This window comes from Saccopteryx leptura, chromosome 4 (assembly GCF_036850995.1).
Source record: "Saccopteryx leptura isolate mSacLep1 chromosome 4, mSacLep1_pri_phased_curated, whole genome shotgun sequence".
Taxonomy (NCBI): domain Eukaryota; kingdom Metazoa; phylum Chordata; class Mammalia; order Chiroptera; family Emballonuridae; genus Saccopteryx; species Saccopteryx leptura.
In genome coordinates, this window is record NC_089506.1 from 128,850,192 (window position 1) to 128,873,982 (window position 23,791).

Sequence of the window (23,791 nt, forward strand, 5' to 3'; positions counted from 1 at the left end):
ACATATGTACCCTGATTTATCAATGTCACTGCATTAAATTTAATAAATAAATTTTTTTAAAAAAGAATCAGAGTTCAAAAAGGTAGATATGAAAAAAAAAAAGAAAGAAACTCAATGTGTAAAACTGATCAAAATGTGGTATGGGAACAATTTATACACACTAGGCTTTCTCATTGGATCCCACATTGACCATCAGGCACTTCTATGGAATCCCAGTACTCCAGTTTAAAAAACCATAGATCTAGAACTCGGCACAAGAATCTGCTCTTTAAGAATCCAGACAGTTGATTATTCAGCCTGACTTTGAGTGCTCATTACCTGCAAAGTGGCATGCCCCTGAGCCCACAGTCACCACTGGGGTGTTCTTCCTTCTCTTGAATCAAATTCTACAACCTGGGACTTCTACCCACTGGTCCTAGTGGAAAATCAAAATTAGCCAAATTCCTTCCACATAACAGCTCTTCACATCTTTGAAGATCTCTTATATCCTTTCCTAAGATGTCTTTGTTCCAAGTTAAACATTCTTAATCATCCAACTATTCTCAAGCTACTCTTACAGTTCATATACTATTTAGGAATCTGAAACTACTGACATCAATTGGAAAAGAAAAATAAACTCAGCATAGAAAGAAATTTTATTTCATTTAAGATCAAAACAAGTTTACATAAAAGAGGGTCATAACCACATATATTTTGAGAGTAGTAAAGGATAGAAAATGAGAGGTATTGATCTTCTATTCTGAAACCAGCCCAAAAAATGTGTTCCCTCCTGAGCACTGTGAAGAGGATTAGAAATCAGGTCTAATGTCATTCAGTTCAAGGATGTGCCCAGGATCACTCACTAACAATCACCAAATCAGGGCAGGCAGAGATGGTATTGGCAACAGATGCTCAGCTCTTACTATAGGACATTAAGTGCCTAGCATGGGTTCATTTTGACAAGCCTTAATTGACTAGATGTGTATCCACAGAGCTACTGATCCTTACCCAATGCCATGGGGTCTATTAACTAAAGTGACATTCTGTAGCCATGGATCCATCAGCTGTTTCAAAGCAGGATTATTAGTCTGTGAGTATCATTTAGTAATAATCATTGGTTTTAAGATTTGTACTGGTTTTGGTGGAGGCTGTGGGAGGCAGCGAGGCTAGTTTAAAAGGTTAGGGCTAGTTGCATAGCTAGAAAGTGCCTATGTGAGCAGCTCACTACGAGAGCCCCACAACACCCACTGCCAAAACCAAAATTTGGTTCTCGTTTGCTCCAATAGAAAAATATTTCCACCTTTGACAAAGAACAACATATCTATGCAGGGTTGCCCTGTGTGTATGCTAACAGAGAGAGAAAGACCACATTTCAAATGTGGAGTGTTAATCCACATTTGTTTTTCTTCTTTTCCCCTGCAAACTCTTTCATTTTTCCCATGTATCTCTTTGAAGTATTGTCATATGAAACTCTTTTCTCCATAAATAAAATATTATAAACTCTTCTGAATCCTAACTAAGGTCATTGCTACTGAAGAAAGAATCAAAGGGAATCCCATGGCATCAAAAATAAAACAGATGCTCATAAAGGATGTCAGCTCTGGAGGGAAGGAAATGTACCTGTATGTGTGCGTGAGAGAGTACCTATGTGTATCACACACATGTAATTTTCACATACTACATGTGTGTGGCAAACATGATCTGTGATACAAAATGAAACAAAATATAATCATTTCATTCTCTTAGCTCAGGATTCGAGCTACAAATATTGATCGACTTACGACCTATGCAACTTACAACCATTCGACTTTACGACCACAATCGCTAACCACGACTACTCCACATCTGGCAGCACAAGCGTTGCCCAGCTGGGCGTAGGACAGTGCGGACCAGCTTCCGGCAGCACTACCATCTCCACGTGCATCATTTCAACTGTTATCCCAGACTCAGTACAGCAATTTGTGTTTTGTGTCTTGGATATATTTCATCAAACCCTTCCCAAAATGTCTACCAAGAGGAAATTGTCTTTGCAAATATTAAACCAGTGTACTGGTAATGCAGTGTTTTACTTAAACCTGATGAATGTAAAAATAAGAAACAAAATGGTGTAGAGATGATACAAATGGCATAAAATGAACAAAGAAAATTATGATATATAACAATAATGAAAGCAAATTATGATAAAATATGACTTAAAGATTTTTATAACATATTTCACAGTACTGTACGTATAGCCTACTCAACTTACGATCAAATCGTGTTACGACTGGTCTGTCGGAACCAATCATGGTCGTAAATCGAGCACTAGCTGTAAATCCAAGCTCTGCCACCTGCCAGCTGTGACTGTGAACAAGTTATTTTAACTGCTCTGAGATAGGTTTCCTCATTTACAAAATGGCAACATTTTTTACAGTGCAAGTTTCTGATGAAGAGTAGATAGATAATGCATGTACTATATACATGTTACTAAACTAATAAACACTACTGACAGATTTCCAGGAAAGCAATTTTGATCAAAATTTGCTGACATCTTTTCCTCTCTCTGAGGGTATGTGTTATATGAAGATAAATAACAAGAAGAAAGAACATGGATTCAGAGGAGGACCTGGGAGGTAAGAATTTCTTGAGGATGTGGGGAAATAGTATTAACTTTACTGTACTTGTCAGTCCTAGAATAGTTCCCAGGATCCAACCAGGAGACCTCATCTCAGTCAACAGAGAAGGGTAGCTGAAACATGGTCTCCTGACCCCGGAGTCCTATCTTGGCACCATCCACTTGCCATGAAGTCAGAGACAGAATCACCACTCACTGGGGGTGTGGTGAAGGGTTGGTTTTAGAGGATCTCTGGAATCCCTTGTCAGGAAGTTTCAGAAATTACAAAATGCTGTGCCATTTCACATGCTTTTTAATCTGATGTTTACAGTTATTCTGAGAAAAAGGTATAAAGAATCTGAGTTACCCAAAGTCATGACCTAGCAAGGGCTGAATCAAGATTCGGGCATTTGTATTTCTCATTTTCTTTGAGGGCTTTCTTGGGACCATGGGAGCTTTCAAGGAACACAACCTGGAAAGTGGGAGACGGGAATTTAATGCCTTTGGGGGAAATACTCAACCAGTAGTTGTTGGACAGGAGTACTAAGATCCCAGCCTCTGGTTCCCATAGGTGCTCCCAGCATGAGTAAGCCCCAGGTGCTCACAGCAATAGTAACCACTGGTGAAACATGTCCTTCACCGCTCTTCCCCTTCCTCTGCCACTTTCCCCACTTCCTGTGTATGCTTCCCATCTATGCAAACAATCAGAACTAGATCTTGTGTTCTACTTTTGGAAGAGCCCAAACTGAGACTAATTCTAAAATTCACGTGGTTGCTGTTACCGTTATTGTTTTTAATTATACCACTTTTCTACCAAACCCAGCAATACTGACCGTAGGTTGCTGATTATTCAGAACCTGATAACACTTTTAAAGCTTGAAAAAAGTAAAGATAACATTTTTGACAAAGCAGCAAATTATTCCTTCTGCTCCCCTAAGTATCCACCTTGCCAGCAGTTGCTCTAATTTCAGAGAACTGTAGTGATGGCTTTGAAGGGGCTTCATTAACACAGTTACAGATCCAGTTTGGATTTTCTAACTATTAAACAATAGATTTTAAAATATATTCCCAGGTCCTAGCTGGATAGCTCAGCTGGTTACAGGTTTGACCCCCAGTCAGGGCACTTACAAGAAAACCAATGAATGCATGAATGAGTGAAATAACAAATTAATGTTTCTCTTTCTCTCTCTCAAAATCAATCAATCAATCAATAAAATATATTCCCACAGTAAGATAGTAAGATATTCTTCTTTTCTTTTTCTTTCTTTTTTTTTTTTCTTTTTCTTTTTTTTTTTTTTTTTACAGAGACAGAGAGGGAGTCAGAGAGAGGGATAGACAGACAGGAACGGAGAGATGAGAAGCATCAATCATTAGTTTCTTGTTGCACATTGAGACACCTTAGTTGTTCATTGACTGCTTTCTCATATGTGCCTTGACTGCGGGCCTTCAGCAGACCGAGTGACCCCTTGCTTAAGCCAGAGACCTTGGGTCCAAGCTGGTGAGCTTTGCTCAAACCAAATGAGCCCACGCTCAAGCTGGTGACCTCGGGGTCTCAAACCTGGGTCCTCGGCATCCCAGTCCGACGCTCCATCCTCTGCGCCACTGCCTGGTCAGGCCTTTTTCTCTTTTTTTAAATGTCCTAACAGGGGATCAAACCTACAACCTTGGAATACTTGGACAATGTTTTAAGCAACTGAGCTACTTGGTCAGGGCTAAGATATTATTTCTTGATCCAGGAAAACAAATTACTGAATTCATTCTCAAAACTATAAATATGATTCATATATTATAAAAAAAATAAGAGCAATCATCTAAACATGCATTCTGGATTTATCAACTTTGCACACAAAATTTAGGAAAATTTTGAGAAAGTTTTCAATATAATATTTAAAAATGACCTAGCACTTTCTTTTAGTAAAAGGAGATTCCCAGATTCTGGTAAGTAACTAACTCTGAGCTAAAAGAGTTTAGATTTTAAAATATACATGTATAAACTTATCCTGTGAAAATGAGTCACAGCACCACCCACTACAATGGGGTGCTATTTACCCTGAAGTGCGTCCCTGTCCAGAGAGGCCGGCTGGTAAGTTAGATAATAAAGTTCACATAACATGTGTTGTTTTACAGACTCTAACCATTTATTTAACAAAATGGCAATTTCTAATATCCAGCAGTCTTCTACATTTAAAATTAATTTCAGGGAAAAGGAACTCGTGTTCTACAGCAATATAGTATTGTAAAAGAGTTCATTATCAACTTAGAAGGGTTAAAACACTTTCTCTAGTGATTAGGATTTACCATCTTTCAGTGAAAATGAGGTGACACTTTTCTTGTGCTTCTTGTCAGAGGAGAGGTATTATAGGCACAATCTTCTTTCTTTACTCAGACCTGTCCTCTGAGGGTTCCTTTTACCAATAGATACAGCAGGTGGATGTCCATTTTTCTATTTTGGTTCCCAAGTCTGGAACAAATCCTTTTAATGCCAGGAAGGACTCAAACATATGTGACCCACAGGGCAGAGCTTGTGTTTCCCTTCCTCTTTACTCACATGCTGCCACAGAAAGACAAGGCTTTCTTTTTTTTTTTTTTTTTTGTATTTTTCTGAAGCTGGAAACAGGGAGAGACAGTCAGACAGACTCCCGCATGCGCCCGACCAGGATCCACCCAGCACGCCCACCAGGGGGCAACGCTCTGCCCACCAGGGGGCGATGCTCTGCCCCTCCGGGGCGTCGCTCTGCTACAACCAGAGCCACTCTAGCACCTGGGGCAGAGGCCAAGGAGCCATCCCCAGCGCCCGGGCCATCTTTGCTCCAATGGAGCCTCGCTGCGGGAGGGGAAGAGAGAGACAGAGAGGAAGGAGAGGGGGAGGGGTGGAGAAGCAAATGGGCGCTTCTCCTGTGTGGCCTGGCCGGGAATTGAACCCAGGACTTCTGCACGCCAGGCCGACACTCTACCACTGAGCCAACCGGCCAGGGCAAGACAAGGCTTTCTTGGTGGCTTTGCTCACGTGCTCACTGCTGTGCATGTAGATATCAATAGTGTGAATGTGTGGGAGATATTTTGAATAATGTATAGCACCCAAGGGGAAAGAACAACAGACTCCCAACATTCAAATTATTGCTCTTTCAGATTTTGAAAGCTAGTGATCACTTGTGTCTTGCAGAATCTGGGGGCTCTATCCCTAGGTGCAAAGTACATTTTCCAGGTTTCTCCAGGGCGAAGGCAGGGTGAACACCCTCATTAAACTTGTGCCTAATGATGAAGATCAACTGTCCACTTTCAGCATTGATGAACAGAAGCCTCTGGTGGTGGCAGTCCAGCAGAATGCCCACTCTGGTGGGGTGCTCGGTCACATGGACATCGCTCACAATGCCACTGTAGAAAAATGTGTATCTGAAATGAAGCAGAATGGAAAATTAAAAGGTGCAGAAATCTTGAAGGACTGTGATAAAGAAAATCAATTGGAAATAATCAATTTTCATTTTTTAACTTCAATTCACAACAATTAGTTGAAATAACGTTGTCCCAAGTACTTTAACCAGGTCCTTCCTGATGCTAAAATGCATAACTCATTCCAACAGATGGGCATTTTTAATAATTTTGCTCCTCTACATTAGGAAGCAGTCCCAGAATAACTAACATATGCCTCCTCTGTGATTTTTATCAACATTCTAATTCTCTCCCACGTTTTAACTCCGCATTCATGGTGTGTCATTCTTTTGAATAAAATTCCTTTGAGACTGCCATGTATTTTTAAAAGTACTGCTGGCTTGCCTTCCATAAAATGAATTAATTTTACAGTTTAAAGATTTCTAATAACTTACATAAGGGCCTTTATAAAGTTTAAGAACTATTGTATTATTTTTGCCCAGTTTTACCATTTGTATAAGCCCCCTTAGTCCAAAGCAACTCTCTTTTTCATCTTAGTGTTTTTGCGGGCTTGCAGCTAAAGAGGTTGCCTGTGATTTACCCTTTCACTTGAAACAAATTTAATTCAGCGAGTAATCATTTGGGCATCTCTGTGTATCCAGTACTTTACTAGGCCCCCTGAAGGATATGAAAGGCCAGAGTGCATTGTCCTTGACCACCAGGAACCTGTGCTCCACTGAACAGGAAGGAAAACTTGATGACAACTTAAACACAGGCCAAGCTGAGACTCCAGCTCAAGGTACAGATTGGTGAAGTGTTTAGTTAACATATATAATAAACCTGTCTTGGTTGTGAGAGGAAAGGCCAGGTTGGGAAGGAGGGATTGTTGAACAGAAGAAGTTAAATCTGGAGGTTTTGCAGCCAATCGTAGCAATGGAAGGTGGGCCCGAGAGCAGGGGCAGGAGGAAATGAGGGATGGAGAGGAGGAAGGGGGATGAGGGAAAGTTCTGTGGATATGGAAGGTCTGAGGGATGGGGCAGGACTGACTGGGCCCTTAGAATCTGGGTTAGTGACTCTGGTATGGCAGAAATGGCAAAGGACATTTCAGACCTTGCGATGGCTCTGAAAGGTCCCAAAGCTTGAGTGCGGACATACTGAGGGAATGGCAAATTGTCACCTTCATTGCAGGATGAAGCTCATGTGAAAGGGTGCACATTCATGGGAACGGGAAGAGAAACAAGACTTCTGTGATGATAAGGGAACCTGTAGAGCAGACAAAGGCCGTAAGGGGCAATGATGGGGACCAGCAATGTGGGCTGGGGCTCTTATAGCAGGCTTGGGGGGGCAGATGGGCTCATGCTCAGCCAGAAGAATGGCCAGGCTAGATAGGCAGAAAAGAGGAAAGAGGAGACCCAATCAGTGGCAGCAGCAGAAGCAATGATGAGGTGGCAGAATTAGTCTTTATGTTGTGGAAAACATCCCCATTTGCCTGATGGGTTTGGAGGGGACATGTGAATGACTTTGAGGACATTTCATGGATAAGTAGTCAGGAACTAGACTTTCCCTCTTCAATACAGTAATCACAAGCTACATGTGGCCACTTAAAATGAAACAAAATGAAATAAAATTCAAAACCCTGTTGTTCAGTCCTGCTAACATATTTCAAGTGTTCAGCAGCCATACCATTTTTCTATTTTTGCAGAATGTGCTATGGCACAGCATTGGTCTAGAAGGTCCTTAGTGCCAAATGAACATTATCTCCCATCTTTCATGGAAGGCCGCTGGTGCCCACAGGCCCAGCCCTGGCCAGTCCCTCCCCACCATGGAGGCTAAGGAAGCAAAGATAGTCCTTGAAGATGTGGCTCTACCAGTTCCACAGGGCCTGGAATATTCTTTGTCCTGTTCGGCTTCTTCTCTAACCTGAACTCTGACCTAAAACCAATTCTGTCTGCCTGAGGCCTGACTTCTTGTCCAGCCACCGCCTGTTCCTCCTTGGGACTGTTGGTTCCAGTTCAAACAAGGATCATCCAGAAGCCTGACTCTAGGCATTTGTGTGACCCTAGAACTGCCTTGCTAGGGCTCCCACCCTGAGCTGGATGCATCCCCGTGAATCTCAGTACTGGCCCAGACTGAGCCACATCCCTTTCGACCCTCATTGTTGCTCATTGCTCTGCCTGGTGACCTTCTTTCTTTCTTTTTTTTTTTTTTTTTTTTTAATGGGGTGACATCAATAAATCAGGGTACATACATTCAAAGAAAACATTTCCAGGTTATCTTGTCATTTAGTTCTGTTGCATACCCATCACCCAAAGAGAGATCGTCCTCCGCAACCCTCCATCCAGTTCTCTCTGTACCCCTCCCCCTCCCCCTCTCCCTCCTTCCCTCCCCCCACCCCCCATAGCCACCACACTCCTGTTCATGCCTCTTAGTCTCACTTTTATGTCCCACCAAGGTATAGAATCCTGCAGTTCCTGTTTTTTTCTGATTCGCTTATTTCACCCCGCACAATGCTACCAAGACTCCACCATTCCGCTATAAGTGATCCGATGTCACCATTTCTCCTAGCTGAATAATATACCATGGTGTATATGTGCCCCATCTTCTTCATCCAGTCCTCTATTTTTTTTTACAGTGATTAAAAGCCTTTAAGCAAACTCTTGGCCAATATAGCAAGAATCCATAAATGAGTAGTGTCCTTAACATGTTCCCCAAGTCTAAGTTGGCCCCATCACCATGCCAAATCCCTGAAAAATGCAACCCAACCACAGTTCAGTCTGTTAGGAGCTGTCACAGGGAGCAGGAGTCCAGGAAAGTTCCCCACAGGAAAAGTCCGCATGGCACTGGAATTGTTGACACCATTCTATACTTTGGAGCTCATGTCCAAGTCCCAATGACCGCTGCTTCTAGCTGGTAATGATTCAGGTAGACTGGAAAAAGCCATTTGCAGCATGCGTGGATATGGAGCTTCTGTTCTCCTCTGCCTGGAGAGTTGAGACCAGGTTGCTTTTCCCTGGAGCTCTGTGACTGTGGCCTGGTAAAGTGAACCTTGGGATACACTAAGCTGGGTGGCAAAGGTAAATTCATAATACAAGTTGGCAAAAGGAGGAAAGAGAGCTCTAAATTAAGAGTAGGTCCCAGCCTGAAATATGAGTGGGGCATTGAGGTAGGAGGGATAAAGGAAACACTATATATTAAGCAAAGCAGCAGAAAATAGGACTATCAACACCCACAACAGAGATCTTTGAGGGAAGAATAAAAAACCTGACTATTCAGGTAAAACATAGTTAAGTGGCCCTTGTGCGAATGAGATCAGTTTACCTGCTTCTTGGAAGAAATACCCTAGGCTCGGGTGACCTTCTTTCTGACTTCCCCTCTTTACTGCGATCCCACCTGAATTCTGATACCACTGTAGATGTTTGTAGATTTTTTTGAGCAGAAAAGGATGGGATATGATGAAAATGATACTTTAGCAATAACTGCCTGCTGTGACATAGAATGGCTCGGAGTGGGTGGGAGCTAGAAGGAGGCTGCAGGTGTGGTGCAGGGTGAAACTGGTCCCGGATGTGTGGGAGCCTCAAACCAGGGTGGTAGAATTAGGAATGGACAGATTTTTTTTCCTTAAACTCTCTTTATTTTTTCCTTTCCGATGTGACTACTTAAAGCTTAGACTCTATGCAAGTAGAATCAAGAGTGACACTACTTGGTTTAAAATCATGAGGCCAGAGAAAGTGGAAAACATAGGAGGGTATGCCATAGCACTTTTCTCAGCATCCTCAAGGCTAGTGATGCCCTATCTGAAGCATGGAATGCAGGCACGTGAGCCCTGAGCTCTCTGCGCTGTGATCACACAGGGTGGGTGCGCTCTTCCTCCCAGGATTGACTGGACCTACCCTGGGCCTGAAGGAGCTAAAGACCAGAGGTGTTGAAACTGTTGAACAAAACATACAATTCTGTTTTCTAGAATCTGGAAATCATTATTGGAGGCTCGTCTTTGGTTTGTATTCTTAAGAGTTCAAGTGTCTAAGGACCTTTTCATAAAATCAATATCCAGTTTCAGCTCAATATCTTATTATAAACTCCAGGTTTGAGTAATTTTTAACTTCATGCAGGGGTTGGGCCTTTAAGCATTGCACAGTGCTTAATCCTAATTGCTCTGACTTGATGAAATGTGACTTTAAATAGCTCTTGGAGATGGCGTCCTTATGAACCATGTCAGAGAATCATACTGTCAAGGAGGATGCAGGGAGAAATGTGCAGAGAGAGATGTGCAAAATCCCAACCTTTGGGCCTTTCTCTTGGAAGTTGCAGGCCCTAAAGGCTTTCTTTTTAAAGCATTACATTTGAAAAATAGCCCACATTATAGAGACTTCACAATTTCAAAGCTCTTCCCTGTATCTGATTTCATGTGATCCTCATAACCTCAAAAGGTAACAGACCACACCACACATCAATGTCCCTTGACAAGACAGATGAGGCATGTGCTCAAAGGGTTAACCAACTTCAGGTGAGTAGCCAAGAGGAGGATAGAACCAGGACTAAAATCAGGTTTCTGGCTCCCAGTTCATTGCTCCTTTATTAGACCATCCTGTGAGCGTATTCAGATCTAAGCCCTCTGAGATGAACACAGGCTAATGGCTTTTTCACTTCAACCAACTAAACAACACTAATAATGTAGACCAGAGGTTAGCAAACCTTTTTTGTAAAAAGCCAGATAGTAAATATCTTAGGCTTTGGGGGCCATTCAATCTCTGTTGCAACTAGTCAACTCTGCCATTGTAGCACAACAGTTGCCATAGCCAATTCATAAACAAATAAACATGGCTATGTTCCAATAGAACTTTATTGTTATAAACAGGTGGTGGGTCATATTTGCCCTGCGGGCTACAGTTTGCTAACCCCTGCTATAGACCAATGTGGGAAGGGCATTAGGGTCCACTTCTTACTCACTCCTTTTGATTCCTTCTCCGTGAAGGGAGCCCTTTTAGCATTACTCTGTGACATCTCCTCAACTCCGGGGCGAGTTTAGAAGGAAAAAACTGGCCATGCATGTTCTGACATTCCTGTTCTATTCCCTATCTCTTGGTTATAAGCTTCCCAGGGAGACATGTATCCTTCTTTGCTTCTCTAGGGACCAACTTTGACTTGCAGGGTGGGGAAGATGGCCTGGCCAAGGCTCTGGGTTGGTGTGTCCAACTATTAGTAGGATTTTATATATATATTAAACCCTCTTGCTCTCAGATATGAACCAAAGTCTCTGGCTTCCTCAGTAATAAGAATAATAGTTTAATCTCTATATACTTTACTCTCTTGTTTTCTTTCTTAGTTGGATCAGAACTTGGGCAGGAAGTAGAATGCCATTTATTAGGCCCTCAGAGTTCTCTGCCTAAGCATCAACTCATGACACTTTTATGAAGGGGGGCAGAGGGCTCCAGCTTACCTCTGTGGCTCAGAGCAGTGCATGTACCATGAAGTCTCCCCTTGGCCCAGTGCACCGGCCTGCACAGCTGAGCTGGAGCAGATGCCGAGTCGATAAGCTGGGCAGTCTGTGACTGTGGTTTCCCAGTAATGCTGGCCACAGGCAGGCAGCTCCTCACCCAGCACTGATGGGACTCTGTAGGCAAAGTTAATCAGGATTTTCCAGGCTTTATCTCATAGACATCAACATCCACAAACTCACACACAGTCTAAGCAGGATTCTAATCTTGGGAACTGCTGGAATTTGACTAAAGACATCCATTGTTCACTGTGCCCCCAACACTGATCTGATTGCCACAGAATTCCCTAAACTCTCAATATGCATTTGACATATTTTCACTGCCACATACAACATGCATTTACTGCACACTGCATCTCTTGAAGAAGCTGGGAACCAGAAAATAACTAGACTAATGCAGGACAAAAAAGAAGTGGCACAATCTCTGATTTTAAAAAGATTGAGAACCTACAAGGGGGGCTGGTGGGGAGTTCCAAGAGAGCATGACTTGCAGTTTTTTTACAGAACTCACAAAAAAAGAGTGTCCAAACGTTTTTTAACAATGAGTTCCGGTGTCTGCTGACCTAACTAGGCACAGAGACCAGTGAGGCACTGCTCTTGAACAGCAGATGGCTGGCAAGGCCAGAGTGGAGCAGAGTGTGGAAATAACCAGAGCGGTGGACGTGCTTTCTAAAAGCTGTGTCAGCACTTTTCGGGACTTGAGTAGGTGTGCCTGAGAGGTTGCTGAAAGGTCTCTTTTTGTTTCACCTTTGCTGTTTTTATAAGAGTCACAAGGAAATAAACCAAAGCTATTTCAACTGCTGACGGGTTATTTTGCTTGTATGAATTGCTCAATTTTGCTTTAAAGTGGCTGAGACAGCAAGGAAGCACTTTTAATTTAAGCAGTGCTACTACTCAGTCAGCACCTCTCCCTCTCCCCTTCGACAGAGGAGAAAATGATTAATGCAAGGGAATGTGTTTTCCTTCCTCATGTCTTGACCCAATCTCATTTCAGAGAGGTGGCAGGTTGCTCTCTAGAGCAAAGCCTGCCTGCCTCATAACTATGAGATCATTTTTAGGTTACAACAAATAAATAAAATTCTATAAAATATATTACAGTTACCATTAGTTGTTACGTATGAACTCTCACCAACCAGTCTATCTTATTGTTGTTTTTTCTTTTTTGAGAAATTCACCAAAGACAGAAAAGACCAATCTATTCAATCTATTTTTTAAACACTATTTTTCTGAATTCATTCATTTGTGTATCTTTAGCATCTCGAGTGTCCTGGGCCCCATATTGAATGCTGTGGTTTCCAGGGTGCAGAATATAGGGCTGTCGCTCAAGCGTTATTCAAGATCAAGTGCCTCAGAAACGGCTCCACACAAGTTCTGACCTTTTCACAGATCCAGTGAAAGGCTGCCAGGGCCCAAAGAAGACTCAGCCATTTACAGGAGCAGATAACACCTGAGCTGGGCCAGAGACAGGTGAGTAGCAACCTGATAGGAAAGCAATGCAAGTCACTGCTGGTCAGCTCAGTGCTTGGTGGGGAGAGCTTGCCAGTAGCCCACGTCTGCGCCAGCAGCAGCCTGGGTTTCATGTGGGTCACAGTTTGCAAGAGCCTCTCATGTATTTCCTTCCAATTGACCATTTTGACCGTCAAAATAACCATGAGAGATTGCAGGCAAATGGCAGAGAAATCTCTCCATGGTGCCGTCAGCTTTTGGCTCTTCCTCGCTTGGATGCTTCTTTTTGTGAGTGCTATGGGGGTTAGGGGTGAGCAAGAAAGTCTGAAAGTCCTACATGTGGCCAGAGTTAGAAACTCAACAAAATGTCATTTTCCTCTATTGCTTTTCAAGTAGATGGATGCAAAATTTGTCTTGGTATTGAAAATAATAGAAGAATTAACCCAGATTCTTTTTTTTGTCCCATTAAATCAGAGATAATACCTTAAAATAGCCTATGTTTTAAACAAACCATCTGTGCTTATATATCCAATAAAAATATTGATACCTGCCCCAAGTTATGAACTATCTCTGTCATTTTCCCCCAAGTAATGAACCCCAACCAAACTGCATGCGTATGCACACATTTGTATCTGATAGCACACATCCAGGCATTCTCATTAAACCAAAAGGGTGCACAGTGAGGCCACAAAAAAGTGACACACCCTCAGAACTTTCTACTGCAGGTACATCTTGTATTTTCTTCTACTCACTCTGTCAGCCGTCTTCTCTCAGCGAAGCTGATCACTGTCCCATCTGAGGAAATCTGCAGAGCAGGATGAGCTGTTTCTCTCAACAAGCGAAATCTCGTTCCTATTGCAATTTAAAAGAACAGGATTATAACATTGCCACAATGTCGAGTGCTGTCCCTAGGCCAAGTTCCATACTTCAGACCTTAGTCTCCGTTTCTTCTGATATCAATATACCCCAGTGTTTTTAAGTCCACAGTGAAAAACTTCATATGGCATGAACGAATGCCAGTGGCTGCTCACCACCGCTGGTGTGCCTCCTGCCCTAGGACTTGTGTGCTAGGCATGGTGTGCTCCTGGCATCAGCAGCATCCATGTCACTTAGAAATGAGTTAGAAATGCAGAATCCCAGTAACAACCTCAGACCTACTGAATTAGAACCTGTATTTTAACAAGATTCTCAGGAGATTCATGTGCACATTAAAGTCTGAAAATGCACAGGTGTGACCCAGAGGAGTGGTTCAAACAGTGGAAGGTACAGGCACCATAGTGGCATTGTAGGAAATCATCTCTGGGCAGGCACCCTTCCTGTCTTCTCTTTATAAATATCAGTCAGTGCCTAACTACATCACAAATGAGGCACGTGCACAAGTTTTTGCTGGTTAAGCAACTCACTTCACATGCCACACTCAATCTTGTGCCATCTTTGGGTCTAGGATAAAATAATAAAATTATTTGCCTTTCTGTTCCTCAGCTCTTTTCACAATAATTGAAAACAGCCAAACATTTTTGTTAGTATCATCTGAGTATTTTCTCCAAAATGTCATTAAACAGTTTTATCACCTCCCTGAGTTATACATTTGTTCAACAACATTAATTGGCACAAACAATGTGGTAGGCACAAATACTAAACAAAGGAATAAGACTGAAAGCTTGTTCATAGAGTTCACAATGTTATAAAATAAGAATATCCCCTTCCCACACACATTGAAATCATAGCCATATTATCATAGCCATATCACATTGTAAGGCAAATAAGAGTCACCTAGGGAGGTTAAATACACACATCAGAGCCCTCTTCAAATTAAATAGGTCAGGATCTCCAGAGGTCAAGCTTGGGCATCAGTATTTTCAAAGTACCCTGACAGATTGCAAAGGGGTGGCCAAGGTTAGTAACCTTCTAAACCAGAAAAATAAAAGAAACATGTTAACCCCTGACCAATCTTGGGTCCTCATGTCAAAAACCTAGCCCTGGCAGCAGGTTTGTGTCTTTAAGAAGTTGCCTTCAAGGACGTTTTCTCTGGGTGGTGGAAGGGAAAGAATGAGGATGCTTGGAAATATTTCTCTGTGTACAAAGGAGAAAGTACCTCTGGTGGAAATGAGGGCAGCTTCACTTTGTTCACTTGTTCCAAACGTATTGATGGCTCTCACATAGAAAAAGTAATTATCATTAGGCTGGAGGTTAACCTTCAGCTGGAGTCCTTTAATTCCAGAGAAAGATCTAAATACAAAGGGAGAATAATAGTTTTAAATGTAATGTCATTGCTAAAAAACTCATCATATTTCAACCTTATAGTGAATGAACATGTTTTATTAACAACAAATAACTTAGTTTTTTCTCTTTTAATGACCACTGGCATTAGCAAGCAAGATTCTACAAGATGATCATTGTTCACTAAGATTACTTTATCAAATCATTTCTACCTCTGTCAACTTTTGTCCAACAAATAGCTTTCTAAATGCTCTTTGGAATAAAATCAGACAAACTTTTTTTTTTTAATCCAGAAAACAGACCATCAATTAATGAATCTATTATTTTCTTCATCAATTTTTGGTTCATGGGGCACATTTGGATTAAGATGATGTTGAAACAATCTTCAATACAAAGGACACTAATTATCTCATTAACAGATCTGAAATTGTGGAAAACTTAAGGTAAGTGATGATTTTGTACCTAGCTAACATGCTAAAATTATAGAAACTGAGATCTTCAAAGAAGACAATTATCTCTTAAGGCATGCTTAATCTTGGCGAGAAAAGAGAATTCTAATTGCCAAGTAAAATCCCCAAAACTCTATTCCTAAATCTCCCTTTTATAGTAAAATAAAGTGATGGTAGTGATGTTTAATTGGCAATAGGTTTGGCAAATGCACTGTAATAGCCCAACCATTTAAACACATAGGGACTTGCTGGATTTGAAGATGGCACTGTGAAGTTGCCTGGGAACCAGGACAGTTTTGTACCTTTTTTCAGTTCTCTCTAATCTGTTCGATATCATGGCCCAGAGCATTTATACAAATATATATTTGTAAAATAAATAAATAAATCACGCAAGTACTCTTCTTTTGCCTTCCATCTAGAGAGGCTTTGGAGAGAGCTACAAGTTAGGTTTTGAAATACTAATGAAAGAATTCCTAACCCAAGTGCTAAAGAGCCACAGTCCTGTTCCTAGGAGAGGTGTGTTAGACAACAGTCAATGAAAACAACACAATAGCTTTTATGTTCATATTCAGAAGGATTTTTTAAATCTCTTTTTTGCTTTGTTTTTGTATTTCTTTCTGTTTGTTTTGTTATTAATGAAGGTATCATAAAAGCTTTAGGATCAAAGAGTGGCCACTATTCATCTACAGACAGATTTTTTTTCCATGTCATATCTACTTCTGTTGATTTATTTCACTTCTCACTACCTACCTCAGAAAATAACATAAAGAACCAGGAAAAAGAAAAGGTATCATCAATCAGAAAATAAATAAATTTAGAAATTTTTAAAAGCATAAAATCTGTACAGAATAACAAATTCCTCCCACTCTATTTCTAAAAGCACAAAAAATATCAGCATGTTCTTCAGAAGGAAGGGGGGAGGGAGGGGAACACCCGGTCTACATATATATATATATATATGCTAGTTAGTGCCTGTGTCTGCAGAAGGTCAGTGTAAACCCTCAAATGTCACTGGTTGTTATTTCAGAACCTACCACTTGACCAGAACCTCCCGAGAGTCTATCTTTAGATGTGCCGAGAATGGGTCCGTGCAATTGAGTTCACAGACAACTAATTATGCTTCAGTGAGTTAATTAAAAATAAGTCCCATAATTAACAATTTAATCCCCAACTAATATCTAGAATATTATTCTGGGGTAGATATATTGCTTATCTTATCTTAATTGATGACTGAAGAGATTAATTATAGTAAGCAATAAAATTATTGTCTCAATAAGCACACTGGATTCTGACCTGCATTTCAGGATTCACTCATTAAATAAATATTTATTGATCACTTACCATACACACAGGCTCCATCTCTGCCAGAGGGGAAAGTGGCAGGGATAAGTGAGAAAATTTCATCTACAGAAACTAGATAGAACATACTGACCTCGTTTTGTAACAATGAGCAATGAGGTTGTTAAATGCTAAGGATGCTGCTTTGGGGGGTAAGTATTTGCTCTTAAGTTTTATGAAGTCTGTCAGGGAGGAAATTCCATATATATAGTCAACTACATGCTATGTGTTTTATCACTCATTTAAAGAATAAAGGTTTACAAGATACTTAAGCCAAATATAGGAACAGATCCTGCTTTCAGTGCCTGAACAGGTCATGCAGACTTGACAAACACGCACAATATCCTGACTGAGTCTGTGAAATAAAAGCAGCAGGCATGAAAATGAAAGTAATACAAGATGTGGTAATGTCTTATTGTTTATAAGTTGCCATCTTATGCTCAAGAACCAAGAAAAAAGCAAAAAAACTTAGATACAAATGGTTTGTTTCCATGTCTATTTATTTTGTTTAATCTCACTTAAATGTCACAAAAGTTTTCATGTCAGCTGCCCCTGCTTTTTAGCCAAATGAAGACTTCAAAAAATTTTGGAATTTGAAAACTGAAGAGTGGCATCCTCCCATAGGTTAAATTTTGAATTTTGTTAATTTCTAAAACTTGTCATAATTGCAACCGAATCCACATGACTTATAATGAACATGCAGTTTGTAGAATTCAAATTCACCAAATATCCAAACTAAGGTAAGTGGTTAGGCAGCAAATGAAACCACGGCAAGTTGCTGGTGCTTAGGAAAGAAGGAATTTTATAGCCTTATCATTAATGTGACTGATCTGACTGTTAGAAGTCTAGGGCCAATAATAAAATTCAAAAGGTAATAAGAGATATGACTCAAATGGTCTCACTTTGAGTCATAAGTATGGGATTCTCCCTACAAGGGTCACAGTGCAGTGGGAAAGGATGGCTTTTTATATGTGCAGTTTCCAGGAATACGAGGGCAAGGAAGCATCTAGAAACCCTGACCCCATCAGCAGATTAGCTGATGGAGAATACAATCACAGAGCTCTGAGCCCAGTGGGTCTTCAAAGGACACTCCACCTGCTCCTCTCTCCATTGGTAGGACAAAGGCCATTTGTTAAACTCCAATTCTGTAAAGCAGAGAGAAACAATTTAAAGACCAACTGTGTCCTCGGAAGTCTGAAGTGCCACTATGTGGATGAGACTGATCTCTTATGGGGGTTTTTCCCCCCAGAAGACAAATGAGTGGGAGCCACTAGAAGGCTAATATCTGCCCAATATAATGAATATCTTTCTAGCTTGAGCGCTTTCACACTTTAGTTTTTGCAAGGAATAATCAAAACTTTGTCATAACCAACTATGAACAATGGGGCAAGAATCATTTTATATAGACATTATAAAGGATCTTTATGAAGTAAAAAAATTAGGGACTTAATGTTTAATGGGAAAATATTAAAAGCATTTCCATTAAGTCAGAGAGACAGATAAAAGGTTAAAAAAAACTGGAAGATAAGAGGTAAAATTGATACCATTTGCAGATGATATGACTTTATCTAGAAAACTCAAGAAAATAAGGTGAAAACTCTTACATAATAAGAAAATTCTGTAAGATGGCTAGGTATGAAACATAAGAAGTCAAAAGCTTTCATATACAAATAACTAAAAAAGGATAAGAGAAAGAGCTTATTCCAATAGTGGCACCACAAAGACCCTAAATAGCCAAAGCAATCTTGAGAAAGAAGAACAAAGTGAAGGTATCACACGCCCTGATTTCAAACTATACTACAAAGCTACAGCATAAACAGTATGGAAAGGGGCACAGGATGCCCTTGCTCCTTGGCTAGGTTGGTTGTTCTCTAGGGCTGTGCCCACGCTGGTGGATGGGCTGCTGCTTGCAGTGTAGCAAGAACCATACTCCACTGGGATTTGCACAGGACAACCCCTGTACCCCCTGGCATCAATAGGGGCACTCCCTGGGCCTCAATGCCCAGCCAGGAACTCTGGCCAGGAAAGGGCTGAGCCTGAGCGACCCCTAGGTTTTCCTGTGCCCTCTTTCTCCACCCTATTTTATTTCCTACCCTTGCTACTGCTACTACTTCAGTTCTCCGTAATAGAGCCGCCATCTCCCCTCTGGCTAGAGATGACTTGTGCCCCAGAAATATGGACCCCCACCATGAGCAAGGATGTCTCCAAAAGCACCCCAAAACTGGTGGGCTGCAGGCTCCACTTCCTCAATGGCTGCATGCTCTCTCATATCAGATGACCAGGCACATGTACAGAAAAGATAAAGTAGGTATTTTCCAACATCCAAGTGGCACAGTTTTGAAACAGCAATAGCCACCTCCAAGGGGTCCAAGAGATCTAGAATTCTATAATATGGTTTATGCTGATGATTATACTGCTAGTGTTCTTTTCCAGTTATAAAAAATATTTGCCACAATATTATGGCATCTGGTCACCACCTACTACACCAAATGATTTATATCTAAAACTTGAAGAGGTGACCCATAAATTAAATAAGCTCTGTATAGACCCTGGCCGTTGGCTCAGAGGATAGAGTGTGGGCCCATTGTATGGACGTCTGAGGTTTGATTCCCAGTCAGGGCACACAGGAGAAGCAACCATCTGCTTCTCCACCCCTCCCCTTCTCCCTTCTCTCTATCTCTCTCTTCCTCTCCTGCAGCCATGGCTCAGCTGGAGCAAGTTGGCCCTGGACACTGAGAATGGCTCCATGTCCTTGCCTCAGGTGCTAAAATAGCTCGGATGCTGAGCAACAGAGCAGCAGCCCCAGATGGGCAGAGCATCACCTCATAGGGGGCTTTCTGGGTCAATCCCAGTTGGGGCACATGGGGGAGTATATCTCTCTGCCTCCCCACTTCTCACTTAAGAAAAATAAATAAAAAAAGAAAGAAAGAAAAGATGCTGTTGCTGCCAGTATTCAGAACATTGGGAGTATCGTGCAGTGGTTTGAAACCTAGAGCAGCTTAACTTTTTTGCAAGTTCATTATTGTTTTGCAGGTTCATCTCAGCCAACTACTACAAAATCAAATGACAGAACTTTGGCAGAAAAGTTTTGTCCAAAGGACAACTCTCAAACACAGACATACTGGAGTACAATAAAAACTTTGGAGTGTTAAGTTTCACAATGAATGGAAAAATAGAGGCTTCAGTAGACAAAGCTCGTCCAAGATGTATGCTCATCACAGAAAAATATACCCAAAAAATCATCACAGTCAGATTTCATTGAAAATATAGAGCAAGACAATGGGTGGAAAAGCTTGTCATAGAAACAATTAAATGGAAATGTACTTTTCCAAGTGGAAAATGTTTTCTACCATCTTCCCACTGGTTACCAAGAGATTGTGGAAGTAGGAGTGCAAACGATAGATTTTGCTCATGTTTTCCCTAGAAACACAATAGATGAGGGATATGTTTATGGGATGAAGCATTTAATTACTGTACTGTAGAGTATTTTTGACAATTGAATCCTTTGCTGCAGTCTTTTTAAGGGGTAGAGCAATCATTGTGAAGAGCAGCTGTCATTATCTCTGTGCTTGTAATGTGATATAAAAAATTATATTGCGAGTCTACATTTTATTTGTCTTTATACTTTTAGTAGAAGGGTTAACTTTTTTATAATCTTACAAGAACTAAGTTTTTGTTCATAAGACAACTATTGATATAAAAAATAAAGAAACTTTGGAATGTTAAGCAAGGAATGTGGTGGTAAAACAAAACAAAAGAATATGGTATGGGCACAAAAACAGCCATATAGATCAGTGAAACAGAATAGAGAGCCCAGCAATAAACCTACACTTAAATGTTCAATTACTCTACAACAACGGAGGCAAGGATAATCTCTTAAATAAATGGTGTTGGGAAAACTGGACAGACACATGTAAAAAAGAAAACTGGACACCTTTCTTACACTATATACAAAATAAATTCAAAATGGATTAAAGACTTACTTATAAGACCTAAAACCATAAAACTCCTAGGAAAAAACACAGGCAGCAAACTCTACAAAGACAACAAAAACAAAAAATAAAATAAAAGAATGGGACTACATTACACTAAAAAATTTTTGCACATTAAAGGAAACCATCACTAGAATGAAAAGCCAACCTACTGAATGGAAGAAGTACAAATGATATATCTGATAAGGGATTAATATCCAAAATATGTTAAGAACTCATACAACTCAACATCAAAAAAAGCAAACTATCTGCTTAAAAAATGGACAGAGGACCTGAATAGACACTTCTCCAAAGAGGACATACAGATGGTCAACAGACACATGGAAAGATGCTCAATATCACCAATCATCAGAGAAATGCAAATCAGAACTACAATGAGCTATCACCTCACACCTGTCAGAATAGTTATTATCAAAAAGTCAATAAATAACAAGTGTTGGCAAGAATATGGAGAAAAGGAACTCTTATGCAATGTTGGAATTATAAACTGGTCAAGCCATTATGGAAAATACTAGGGAGGTTCCTCAAAAAATTAAAAATAGAACTACCATAGAACCAGCAATTCCACTTTTGGATATTTATCTAAAGAAAACAAAAACAGTAATGCAAAAAGATTTATGAACCTCTATATTCATTGCAGCATTATTTATAATAGCCAAGATATGGAAACCACCTAGGTGTGTCCATCAACAGATGAATAGATAAAGAAGATGTGAGATATATATATAATATTACTTAGCCATAAATATAATGAATTCTTGTCATTTGTAACAACATGGATGGACCTAGAGGGTATTATATATGCTAAGTGAAATTAGTCAGACAGAAAGACAAATACTTTATGATTTCACTTACTTGTGGAATATAAAAAAATAAAATAAAGCAAAACAATCAAAACAGAAGCAGACTCATAGATATAAAAATTAATGGTTGTCAGAGACGGGTGTAGAAAGTGCTGGATGGAAAAGGTAAAGGAGATTAAGAGGTACGAACTCCCAGTTCTCAAATAAATAAATGATATAATGTACAACACAGAGGATGTAGACAATGCCGTAAGAACTTTGGACAGTGACATATGGTTATTAGACTTATCATGGTGACCACTTAACAAAGTATACAAATGTTGAATCATTATGCTGTATACCTGAAACTATAAATATATACCTTTAGTATTATATTATACAAAATATATTGTATGAGATGACGTCAGAGTAATGGCACGGTAGGAAGCGATACCGATAAATCTCCCCAAAAACTCAACAAGATCTTCAATCAGAAAGAGAAAAACCAATCCTTGGAGCCTCCAGATGGTCTACAATACACCTGAAGGTATTGTCAAGCGAAAAATTGGCTAAATATATAATCAAACCCCGAAGGAAATAGGGAGTAAGAAATGCTCCGCCTTCCTCACTAACCTAAATAGGGCTGCTTTCACTGGGAACTGAGAATATAGAAACTAAGGTGGGCAAAGGGGGTGAATATATCCAGGCCGCGGCACAAACGGCCGAACCAGGCTGTGGCACGGAGATCCAAGCCGAGGAAAAACTGTGACTGTGGCAACCCAGTCAATACAAGCTAACGCTCCTGCCAAACCCACACAAAGAAAGACAAGTGGGGCAGCCATTTTCCCCGATCTCCTGGTCGGCGCATGCAGATAGTGGGTGAGCGATTCCTCCGAAAGCCCCAGGAGTGCACGCCCGTGTTACCCCACAGAGAGGCAGAGTCAGGGGCCTTTGTGTGGGCCAACAGCGGAATCTCAGGCTGCCCCAACATCCTGAAAAAGCCACACACAGGGAGGGAGTGAGAGCCAATTCCAATGCTGGAGCTTTTCTGTGCGGGCGGGGGTTTCTCTCAGAGGGTGAGACTGCCAGCCTGATATCCTGGTCTGCGCGCACAGAGAGTGAGCGAGAGATTCCTCCGAGGACGCTGGGAGTGGGCGCCCACCCGCCCGTGTTACCAGACAGAGTGGCAGAGCCAGAGGTCTTTGAGTGGGTGGAAGCCCCGCCTGATTATGCTAGCAGCTCTGACTGACTGAGCCTTACCCAGAGCCCTGTGCTGAATGGAATAGAGTGGGGAGTTGCCAGCTCTTTGAGCCTCTTACTATCCAGGCAGAGGCAGCAGCAACCCCATAGCTGGATCATCAGGCTACTAATTGAGGAAGGAAAGACTAGGAGAGAGGCTCCAGGAACACGGACTCTCTCACTGTCGGAGCCTGCAAATGCTAATGAGTCTCGACTGCCAACAAGACTGAAGCCCAATACATGACATCGCCATAGAGACTTATCAACTGCAAACCTCTACCTGAGCATGCCAAAGGGGCAGAACCCGAGGTCCAGTCACCGACCAGGAAGAGGGAGAGAAAAGAAAAAGCAAGAAGATAACCTCTCAAAATCAAAAATAATCCACAGACTTTATAACCTATTCCATTTTATTATATTTGTTCATTTGTTTCTCTTATCTTCATTCTTTTTTTTTTTTCCTCCTCCAATTTGGTCGTTTAATTCTCTGCCGGTCTTACTCTCTCTTCTCCTTGAACTACACTACCCATAAGTGTTGCATCTCCCGTTATCTTTTCTTTCCTCTTCCTTTCTCTCTATGAGGGATGCACTCCAAAACCCTTAACTCTCTCTCTCTCTCTCTCCTCTTTTTTCTTTTTTCCTTTTAGTAGTTCCCTCTTTTTTCTCTCTCTCTCTTTCTTTTCTCCCTCTATATTAGTTTCTTCTTTTCTCCTTTACATCTCCTCTCATTTAATCCTCAATAAAGAACAAATTATCTGGGACTCAAACTTATGTTTTTGGCATTTTGGGGGGTTTTTACTTCACTTTTTTAACTCACTAGCATTGCTCCCATCCCTGGCTCTCCATTTTATCTAGTTCTTGTTCCACTAAATACAATAGTAATTTTATCATTT

At 40.9% G+C, this 23,791-nt stretch overlaps 1 protein-coding gene and 1 pseudogene across 1 annotated transcript in view; one reads left to right on the plus strand and one right to left on the minus strand.

Moving 5' to 3' along the window:
• Window positions 1–5,143: 5,143 nt before the first annotated feature.
• CMYA5 (cardiomyopathy associated 5) overlaps window positions 5,144–23,791 on the minus strand; it is a 121,675-nt gene continuing 103,027 nt past the window's right edge. Inside the window, exons 10-13 of the mRNA XM_066381687.1 lie at window positions 14,977–15,110; window positions 13,634–13,733; window positions 11,379–11,552; window positions 5,144–5,965 (exon numbers count right to left, since the gene is read on the minus strand). Of these exons, the coding sequence (XP_066237784.1) occupies window positions 5,719–5,965; window positions 11,379–11,552; window positions 13,634–13,733; window positions 14,977–15,110 (655 nt within the window). The 3' untranslated portion in view covers window positions 5,144–5,718. The remainder of the gene's footprint in view (window positions 5,966–11,378; window positions 11,553–13,633; window positions 13,734–14,976; window positions 15,111–23,791) is intronic.
• On the plus strand, window positions 17,846–20,388 carry LOC136403321 (inositol polyphosphate multikinase-like; annotated as a pseudogene).